The 11,341-nt window shown below is 29.0% G+C and overlaps 1 protein-coding gene across 1 annotated transcript; it reads left to right on the forward strand.

Annotated features, from left to right (window-relative positions):
- The first annotated feature begins 24 nt into the window (after positions 1-24).
- Positions 25-1,276, forward strand: LOC105172436 (transcription factor bHLH149). Its single transcript, XM_011093858.3, has 2 exons — positions 25-302; positions 501-1,276. Exon 2 carries the CDS (start codon positions 566-568, stop codon positions 1,181-1,183), a length of 618 nt encoding a protein of 205 aa, XP_011092160.2. The 5' UTR covers positions 25-302; positions 501-565; the 3' UTR covers positions 1,184-1,276.
- Positions 1,277-11,341: the final 10,065 nt, after the last annotated feature.

The raw sequence follows: 11,341 nt of genomic DNA on the forward strand, positions 1-11,341 counted from the left end.
TACATGAGAATTCGGAGCAGAAGGCAGATTGCGGGATGCAATAAGGTAAAGACGCGTGGGCTGTCGTCTTCTCCGCCACCCCTTCATTTCATTTACATGACCACGCGCCCCCACCCCACTAGTACTCCACTACTGCCATTTCCATACCTCTCTCTCTCTCTCTCCCACGTCCACTCTTCTTCCAAACCCACCGCCCTATACATACACACACACATATATATATATATATATATATGTATATAACTCGGCTTGCACTGAAGCCTTAGCCTCTACGATCTTTTTGAGCCATCAATAAAAAGAAGGTAGATAACATAACTGTTTCTTTTTCTTCTTATTGATATTGATCTGCAATTTCGTGTTGCGTAATCCAATTCTGGGTTTTATTTCTTGTTTTGGAAAAATTGATAGGGATTTGTTTTTGTATCGGTGAAGATTGGTGTTCGTTTCTACTGCTTTCTTCATCGGTGATTTGAACTTTTGTTTATCCGTTCCGTTTGCAGTTGACTGATCAGGTTCCGCCGTCGAATTCAGTCGGAGATTTTGAGAGAGAGGAGAGTGGTTAGTCATGGTGGAGCCCTTATTAATATCGAATCCGGATACGAATTCGAGTCCGTCTCGTAAGAAGCGACGAAAAATGGGGCGCGAATCCGCAGCCCGAACTCCGGCGGAGCCGTGCGGGGCCAGATGGAGAACCGAAACAGAGCAACAGGTCTATTCGGCAAAGCTTTCCGACGCACTGCGCCACCTCCGTTTCCCTGATTCGGCCGACGCCAGTGTCCGCTCCGTCCGCGACGCCGCAGACCGAGTCCTCGCCGTCTCCGCCAAGGGCAGAACTCGCTGGAGTCGGGCGATGCTGACCAGCCGGCTAGGGCGCCGGCTAGCCCAGATCAACAAGAAACACAAGAGAGCCGCTAGACCGGACGGCAGGTTTAAAAAACCGGCAGTTCAGAGGAAACTGCCGCCACTGCAGAGGAAAGTGCGGTCCTTGAGTCGGCTGATTCCTGGATGCCAGAATCTCTCCCTGCCGAATCTTCTAGAAGAAACGATTGACTATATTGCGGCCTTGGAAATGCAAGTCAAAGCTATGGCTTTTCTGACGGGACTCCTAAACGGCGCCAACTCCGATGGCAATGGAGGCGGCGGATCGGTAGCCGATGGCGGCCAATATTCTAGTTCATCTTAGGTGGTCTTTGTCCAATTTTTGGTGTTACATCTTTTTATTTAAATGCTCAATATGTTAATAATTACGAAGATTAATTAATTTAATTTCCATAAACCACTTGTCCAATTCATAAGATTACAACCCAATAATCAAAATGTTTCTAAAATAAGTAAATTACATTGACACCCCTTATTATAAGGTTAATTTTACAAATATTTCCAATATTTTTTATAAATATAACTTACTTGATATGTCTTGTGCTTATAAAAAATAATTTATAGTCTTTTATTTGTATAATTGAACTTAATTTTGAAGGGTGTGGATGTCATTTGTCTCTTTCTTAAAGTATTTGGTTAATTTTTTTTTAACATTATTTAATTTAATTATCCATATTTGTTTTAATTTGATGAATGGAAACATGCCAACTACTATGTTGGTTTAATAATGTGAAGGGCGTCTCTGTAATTTCACTACCACAATGGTCCTTATCCATTAGCTTATCTGTTTTTTGGTAGGTGGCATTTTGAAGTTAACAATAGTTTAATGAAAGGGATAATTGCATTTACATCCACTAATTTATGGTTTATTTTCCCATATTATTTTTGTTTTTTTGGATAATTATAATACATTTATTAGAAATGTTAAATATCGTTTATTATTTTTTGGAAAATTACACATACACCTTTAAAAATATCAATTGATATCATTAAACAAACTATCCATACTTTTTTATTATCAGATAGATTATCTCTAAATATGAAATTATACTTTTCTCCAAAAAATTTTTCTAAAATTACACTTACACCCCTTCAAAATCCAGCATTTACGCCTAATTATTATTTATTTGGATTTGACAGAAAAATGCTGTTTTACCCCGAATTTAACATTTATATGGAATAATTTTGTATTTATAAAAAAAATAATATAATAATATTAACCCCTCTCTATCTTTATATATATATATATATTATATTTATTCTCTTATAAGTACGAAATATACCTAAAATTATTAATGAGCAAAAGTAAAAATTCATTTAACTTTTTGTTATGACGTCGGAATTTTCTATCTAACACTAACCAAAAGAAGTTAGGTGTAAATGAAGAATTTTTTAAGGGATGTAAGTGCAATTTTAAAAATTTTTTGGAGAAAAGTGTAATTTCACATTTTTAGATAAGATCTTTATGTAATTAACCCTAATAATAATAATAATTATTATAACTATTACTATTATTATTAATAATATTATTATAAGTATATTTTGAAATTTTAACAAGATTAATTAAAAGAAATTAAAAAATAGAAAAGTAATAAAATCATAAATCTGGAAAAATATAACCAATTTAAGTGATGAGAAGAATCGCACTTATCAAACAAAGTGGGCAAAAGTTTGTGATTGCTGCAGATTGTGATGCATGCAACTTAGGTGCCCACTTTATCTATTTATTTTGTATTTGTGGTCTAAATATCTTCTCTATCTTATAATAATTAATAATATTGATACAAAAAAAATAGAATAATTAATAACTATAGTCAAATAAATAATCAATAATTATTTCGTGGTCTAAAATATCTTCTCTATCTTACGATAATTAATAATCAATTTTATTAAATCAGTTTGAGTTCTTGAAAAATTACCCTTTTTTGTTTCGTAATTTCTATTTATATATTCGAGTTACATATATAAATACGGAATGAGGAACATATGTTTAGCGTATATCTGAATCTAACTACTAATTTACAATAAGAAAAAAATCGAACGAGTCGTAAATACTCTCATCTTGTTTTTTAGTTATTAGATTATATTTTTTTATTAAAAAAATTTATTTACCTCTTTTTAATACGATAAAAAATTATATTATGATTATATATTAATATGCTTGTTTACAAATTTAGTAATTAAATATAAATTGATAATCTAAAGCAACAAAAGATTATTAAAAAGAATGCAATTTTGCTATTTTAATAAAAAAAATATTGATTTAGATTAGAATATTTAAATATTAAAGATATTTAAAAGTGTGAGTGATGTATGTCCAAAATTAAATGATTTCAGAAAATTAAAGTAGGGAAATATATGAGAGCATGCAAAGGGAACCCCACAAGTATTAAAGTGGGCAGAAAGAGCCAAAAAAAAAACAGCCTAATGGGCAAACAAACTCTTGTGTCATGTGCTACATTGTCAGTCAGCCCCACCCACTTATGGCACATGTGAGATGGTGCTGCTAAACATTTTCTTCTTCTTTTTTTTTTTTTTAAAAAAAAGTAAATTATATTTCGTCGTTCAATGATTTATAATTTTTTTTTATAAAATTATCCTTATAACGATGAAAGTATGCATCTTCACATGCATTAATGCATGAAAACGTATAAGGAATAATTACTGTAATAAATAAGTAATAAGTCAACCGAGTGTATATGTAGATTTGTATCTATATTTTTTTAATTAATATTAACAAATTTGATAAATTTTGATTAGCGGACGGACTTATTTATTAGACGAAAGGAAATATTAAAAATAGTAAGTGCAATTTGTTAATGTATAAAAAAAATTATATGTAATTATATTAAGTTTTAAAGAACGGGAACGTGATAATTATCCCTTTGAAAAATGAAAAATAGACGAAATTATTAAACCATATCGCATTGATCCTTTCAAGAGGGCGTTGTTGGGTCCAAGGAGCAACAGGCGATCCGGTTGAGTATGACCATCCGATCACACCGTCGGTTTCTTCAAATCGCTATAGCAATGATGATGAGTGTCATCAGTGTCACACAGCTAGGGTTTTGGAGGGAAGTTTTGATGATGGTGACGGAAGTTTGATAAGGACCACAATGTGTGTTTGTGTGTGTACTTATGTGTGTATAAGCCCACATGCATTCATGTGAATTTCACAAAAAAGTTGTTGATTTTCATGATCAAGATGATGCATCATCAGTAGTTAGCTTTATGGGATTTCAAAATTTTGGCATTTTTTTTAATTCTTGATTAATTATAAATTTATTTTTTTTTTTGTGAAATGTGACACGTATGAGATGTTGCAGTCTGATTCAAATAATATTCCCTTATTTTTAATTTTGATAAACGGGCTTATAAGATCAAAATATAAGCACTATGTTTGTTTTCATTTTCAAGTTATCTCCGGGACGAGTCAAAACATACCCAATGTTTGCCATCATTCAAAAACACCTAATTTAGGTGTTTTAAACTTTTTAGCATAAATACATACATACATATATATATATATACACATACATATACATAAAAATATATAAAAAAGACATAATTTGACAATGAATAATAATTTTTGTCTCCCAAAACACAACACTAAACATACAATACTTATTTTAAATTATCTTCAAAAATAAATCCAAACATACATACTATCTGTAACACACACTTATTTATCTTTGTTTTTCTCTCTCTATCTCCACAAAATACAACAAAACACTCAAAAAACAAATACAAACATTATGAAGATGTTTGAAAAAATTCTAACTTTAATGATATATTAACAAACAAAATTATCATTACTAATTTCAACATCATTTATCTTTTGCAGAATTATAAGTACACCCTCCAGATGTAATTTACCTCATGGAGTGTACTTGTGAAATTTTGATTCTAAATAAAATGTGTATTTATAATTACAATTATAACTCCAGAGAATGTACTTGTAATATTATAAATTAAGATAAAAAAAAGTAATTAAAAAATAGGGACCACCATAAAGATTTTGACCAAATATCCCCTTACGGACTATCACGAGAGTATTTATTAGATGGGACATTAATTCCAATGCGACAGACATGAACGAAACAAACATCGAAACATCCTAAATTCCTATTAATATAAATAAAATGAATTATAAATTTGACATAATTATAAATACCCCTCGTTGTTTGAAAAATTATCAATACTTTTCTTAATTGATTTTAACAACCGTATGACAACTAACCATATCCGTTAGTTTTCGTTAGATTTTCATCTATCTTTTTGTGGTGAACTGATTAAAATGTCCTTGTGAATTATAAATTAATAAATAAAATTCTTACTAAAATTGTTGTTAATCCACATAGCAAAGAAATCCACTGTTTTCCAAAGAATATATGTCGTTGCTATTAGCATTATTTCTTGCAGTGATGTTCGAATTGCAATGGAGGACCGCCCTTCACATGTTTGTTTCATTCACGGTGGAACTTTAAAACAGACATATTTTTAATTTTGAAGGAGTTATAGGATAATTTATCTATGCATGTGATTATCTTTACAAGAAGGACCCAACCCCTTCGCGACAATCATCATGAGAAACGACCATACATCACGAAATTCTATTATTTCGATCATTATTCGAGTAATTTTTTATTTATTTTTTTTAAAAAATTAGCAGACTTTATTTAATTTTTACATAATATTTTACCACATTAATGCCAATATTTCAGATACGACAAAAAGTTATAATTTGATCTCCTAACTTTAAATAGGCTGAAAAATAAGGGAAAAATATTATTTTAGTCCGCTAAATATGCCTAATTTTAATTTTAGTCCGATAACTATATCCATTTTTTTTAGGTCTAGTAACTTACGAAATTGTTTACTTTTAGTCTTCTGGTAGATTTTTGGACAATTTTACCCCTATGCAACTTTTGAAAGGCAGTTTTAGCCACATGCACTCATAGGGGTAAAATTGTCCAAAAATCTACAAGAGGACTAAAAGTAAGCAATTTCGTAAGTTACTGGATCTAAATAAAAATGGACATAGTTATCAGACTAAAATTAAAATTAGGCATACTTAGCGGACTAAAATAATACTTTTTTCAAAAAATAATAATAAAAAAAAAACACAGACAGTTGAAGAACTTAACATATAGACATATATATCAACATAAAAATAAAATAATAATAATAATGTTTGGCCAATTGAGTGCCATGAAAGCAAAACTAAACTCTAATCTCAACCACCAGCAATTGAAGTGGCTAATTGTGTGCCAACAAAGCAAAATGTAGCATCAACTATAAAATTATATTTTATATTAAATTAATATAATACGTATAAATAAACGTATTTTCACTTTAAATAAGATTTTAAAAATTGAAAAATGGGAATGAAAAAAATAGTCAGTTTGTATACATTATAATTATTGATGAATGAGTAAAAACACGAGACCACTCCAACAATTTCACATGCATCCATGTGATCACAATTCAATTCTGTATTTTCCTAGAACACACACACACAGACTGATATATATATATATATGTATGTATATTAGTATTTTGTATATATACGTACGAATGGATGTGTAATGTCAATCTTTTTTCTTTTGATTGTTTTAAGGTTTTGGGAGTTTCTTGTGTGTGTGTGGCTTAAAAAGTCCCATCTCCAGACAAGAATAGGGTCATTTTCTGACAACCATAAAGCAACTGCAGCATTGAATTCGACGTTGACCTTTTCATCTACAATTGAATTTTTTATTTTGAATTATATATATATAATATAAAATATCTCCTCAAATAAATAATTGATGTAGTATTGGGGAAATTGCATTTTTTCATCTCACAACTAATTCATAATGTTTGGATTCGTTTTCTAAGTATTTTATTGTGTTTTATGGAGATAGAGAGAAAAAAAACAAACATAAATAAGTGTGTGTTAGAGATATTATGTATGTTTGGATTTATTTTTAAGATAATTTAAAATAAGTATTGTATGTTTAATGTTGTGTTTTGGAAGACAAAAATTACTATTCATTGTCAATTCATAATCAAAATCATGTCTTTTTTATATATATTTGTGTATATATATGTGTATATATATACGTATATATTTATGCTAAAACAGTTTAAAACACCTAAATAAGATATTTTTGAATGATGGCAAATATTGAGTGTGTTTTGACTCGCCTCGAAGATAATTTGTAAATAAAAACAAACATAGCAATTAGGTCTAACACGTTTTCAGTTTCATTGTTTACAAAATTCTTGAAAATAGTCACATAATTTGTGAAAAATCTTATTTTCATCTTTCTGTCAACTTTGGTTTGAAAAAAATAATTTGCAAATCACGTGGCTATTGTATTTTCAGGATGGGTTGTGGTAGATTGTGCACTGCTCTCTGGTGGCCACATATGTGTATTTTTGCCCCTCGTTTCTTGTTATATGGAGGTGGGAGTTTGTCAATTATACAACAAACAACAAGGTGACATCAAATTTTGGTGTCCTCCGGCATGAGCTCTCCAACAATTTTGATAAAGTCTTGAGCTTGCTCTGTTATTGATTTGTTATCCACCATTTAGAATAAAAAAATAAAATATTCTAGCAATAGATTTTTTCACACTTGCTTATTCAGTATCGTACTTGCTCTGCAATACTTTTCAAATTTTTGTTGCAGTAGAATATATTATATCATAATAATTTAAAAATTATTAGATAGGCTAATGATCATTATAGACAATATCGACATTTGAATACATCATTGATGTAATTTCCCACTTTCTTTTAGTCCTTGTTACTGGTCCGTATAGGAATAATGGTTGTTTGGTAGAATCTGGATTTCTTTCTGTATTTGATTTGGATTTGTTCACCTAGATGAGTGGGATTTCGATACTGGGCCGTAAGGATTTTTACTGAACCGCTATAACATTTTGTAAACGGGGCATTGGTCTGGAAAAGGGAGGATATCCAGCATAATGAAGCTTACTAAACAAGGCCTTAATGGACAACATACTCATCATCATTCATGCCAGTGTCATTTATCTTATTTGGATTCTTTTCAATGAGATAGAAGAAACCTAGAGGGGCTTAGGTGAAAAGATACTTTACCCTTCGACTCTTGAAATTGATACTGTTGAACTGAAAGAGCTTATTGAAATCTCCTATATTGACATCCATTGATTTTTCAATTGTAGCCACTTAATCCCTTTAAAATTCTTGTGGAAATAACAATTACAATTGAAAAAATAAAAGGTATCTTTGGGCTGAGGCATGAATATCTTGCTCTCTTTAAGGAGATTCAAGTCCACTGCAGCAAAATATTCTTATCGGTTCAGCAACATTACTCTTGCATTGTCCTCTCCAAAATACAACAGCTCGATAATATTGTATAACTCTAACTCACTCTGGACAAACTGTAGAGTCCAAAACTCCACAAGAAATAACAACTTCCTCTTAGGATAATTGCGTGTAAGATATCTTGTGTATGTATGTGCGTCAACAAGAAGAATGGTGCCCCTTTTACAGGTGTCGAAAACATCCACTACGCTTAATGGACAATAATGTGATTGAGTTACAAAAGAATGCGGGAATTATGGCTAGTAAGTGGGTATAAAAATGAGTACGAATATAATGTAGTACGATGATGGTATTATAAAAATATATATATATATTATGGTCATAATCATCCACCAACACCATTAACCTTAACATCAATGGAGGAATATATATGAAGGGGCAATAGGATTAGTCTTTGTTATGTTTTCACTCATTTTTTTATGATAAACTGACCAAAATATCCTATAGATTATAAATTATAAGTTTACTTATTTTTTTATAAATTAAGTGGGCAATTTTTGTTTTTTTTATAAATATTTTGCTTCATCTCGTCCAATTTGAAAACTTGCACTTTTAAAAAAAAGAAAAAAGTACAATTAGGGTAAAGTTCACAATTCCAGGCTTCCATTCAAGAGTTGCATAATTTCATCAAATATTGAAAGGTATTTTTAATTTTTTAAATAAAAAAAATATTCGTAATTATGTCAAATCTCATAAAATTTGTTATAATTTATCCAGAAGAAAAAAAAAAAAAAAGGAAGAAGAAAAACAAACTTTCAATAGTTCTTAAATGAATTAACACTCAGAAAACTATGTGACTTTTGTTTGTGTTTTTTCCTCACTACTTAAATAATTGTTGAGAAGTTTTCCAAATTTAATTTACTTTTTAGTAATTAAAAAATTATTTTAATACTTCATCTAATTTCTATCAAATAAAACATTAGGAAAAAAGAAAAATAAGGGTGAGTTATCAATTGACTAAATAAGGGGTATCAATTGAAATTTACACTCTCTTATATCAAATAATTATTATGCTTTTATCTTTATTTTATTATTAAAGTAGAGTAATCTTTTAACGTCTCACTTATTTATTTTTTAATAATTAATTCACATTTATTATTTATCATGTAACTTTCCACTTTCCGACCTTTTTAAACCTTCATATGTCTGAAAAATATGATTCCTTTCGAAATTTTAAAATACTTCAGAAAAAAAAGGAAAGAAATAATGCTGAAAATCTCCACATCGTACAGTTTGGTTAGTATTCTCGTTCAACTGAATCAGACCTCATTTGACATGAAAAAGGCGTTGAGACCTTAGCAGGCTTGTTGATCCAAAGAAGCCCATAAATGCAATGAAAGAGCTAATATTGGGCCAGCCCAGAATACTTGGGCTTTGATTTTAGGTGTAATTGGGCTGGAGGAGCGCCCATGAATGGTCATGGGCTATATTCCTTGTATATTCAAGTTTGGGAGTATAAATTCGATAAGTTTATATAAATAAATTATAAAATAAAATTATAATAAATCCACATATAGTAAGACAAACATCTTTACGATCGGTCACGCTCAAACCCATGAGTTCAAGATTTGTTGATGGAGCATCAGCCTTACTATAAACTAAGATACTATTGATTTTTATTATTTATTAAAGATAAATCATAGCTACTTCTTTTTCGAGATTTGATATAATTATAAATATCTCATAATTATTTAAAAAATCATAAATATTATTTCAAATAAAAAATAATTATGTACCTCCTAGACAGTAGTGTGAAAACTACTACTTTACTCTTACTAAATTCTTTAATGAAATTGTTTGAAGAAATATAAAAAAAAATCTGAGGATGCGTAAAATAAATAGTCCATATAAATGTTTTTAAAAAAATCTAAAATAATATTTAAAATTATAATTCAGAACTCAAAATGACTTTTTGATCTGTTCAACACAAAAATTGGATGAAAACTTAGTGAAAGCTAATGAAATTGACTTACTTAATATTAATGATTAATATATAATTAATATAATTATTAATTATTTTTAATATTAATTATGTAATGGGTACGCCTCGGGAAGATGATCGAAATTTAACGATTTATTATTCCAATTCAATCTTTTAAAATGGGATTATTACACTCTAATTTATCAAGATTTGGTTTAATTATATGTAAATTTTTGTAGTTTGAGAAATTACATATAACATTTTTGGAATTTGCTTCCGTCTAATAAATTAGTCCATTCATTAGTCAAAATTTATGAATTTGCTAATATTAATAAAAAATTTTAAAAAAATCTATATTGACCATCAATGATTTATTACTAACTTATTACAAGTCAAATAAATCTTTTTATGACCAAATTATTCTCATACGCCTTCACGTATTAATGCATATGAGAAGGTATATTTTTACCATTATAAGGGCAGTTTAGTTCGAAAAAAATAGTTTGACTTATAATAAGTTAGTAATAAATCAATCGATGGTATATATATTTTCATTCAATTTTTATGTTAATATGAGCAAATTTGATGAATTTTGACTAGTGGTGTGACCAATTTATTAAATGGAAGCAAACATTTGAAGTGCTAGATGTAATTTTTTAAAGGACAAAATGCATTAAACTCCCCTGTATTTTAAAAAATATGCAAAAAACACCCCATATTTTCAGAATAGGCTAAAAACCCCCTCCTATTTTGTTTTAGTTAGCAAAAAACCCCAATTCTGTTAGCAACTAACGGGAAGTAGAGGAGACACGCGTCTGTTGCGTTTGGTAGTCATTTTCTGCGATTTAGGTTCATGTTTAATGATATTTTGGACTAAAATACCCCTTTATGGGTCTATATAACATACAAAGGGCTTTTTGGCTTGTTTTATGTCTTTCTTTTGCCATTTCTCACCCTAAAAAATAAATATTAAATTTTGCCATATTAAATTTAAATTGAAATATTAAATTATCTTTAATTTATTTAATATTAAATATTAAACTACTTTATATTTAAATTCAAATAATTTTATAATTGTTAATTATTAAATCTAAAATTATTTTAAATTAATTAAAATATATTTAATTACAATAATTATTATTAATTAGCCAAAATATTTAATTATTATTATTTAAAATATTCTTAATT

This window comes from Sesamum indicum, linkage group LG10 (genome assembly GCF_026168435.1).
Source record: "Sesamum indicum cultivar Baizhima isolate 11 linkage group LG10, ASM2616843v1, whole genome shotgun sequence".
Lineage (NCBI taxonomy): Eukaryota > Viridiplantae > Streptophyta > Magnoliopsida > Lamiales > Pedaliaceae > Sesamum > Sesamum indicum.

Coding starts and splice junctions, on each gene's coding strand:
- LOC105172436 (XM_011093858.3), top strand. CDS start 566: ATGGTGGAGCCCTTATTAATATCGAATCCGGATACGAATTCGAGTCCG.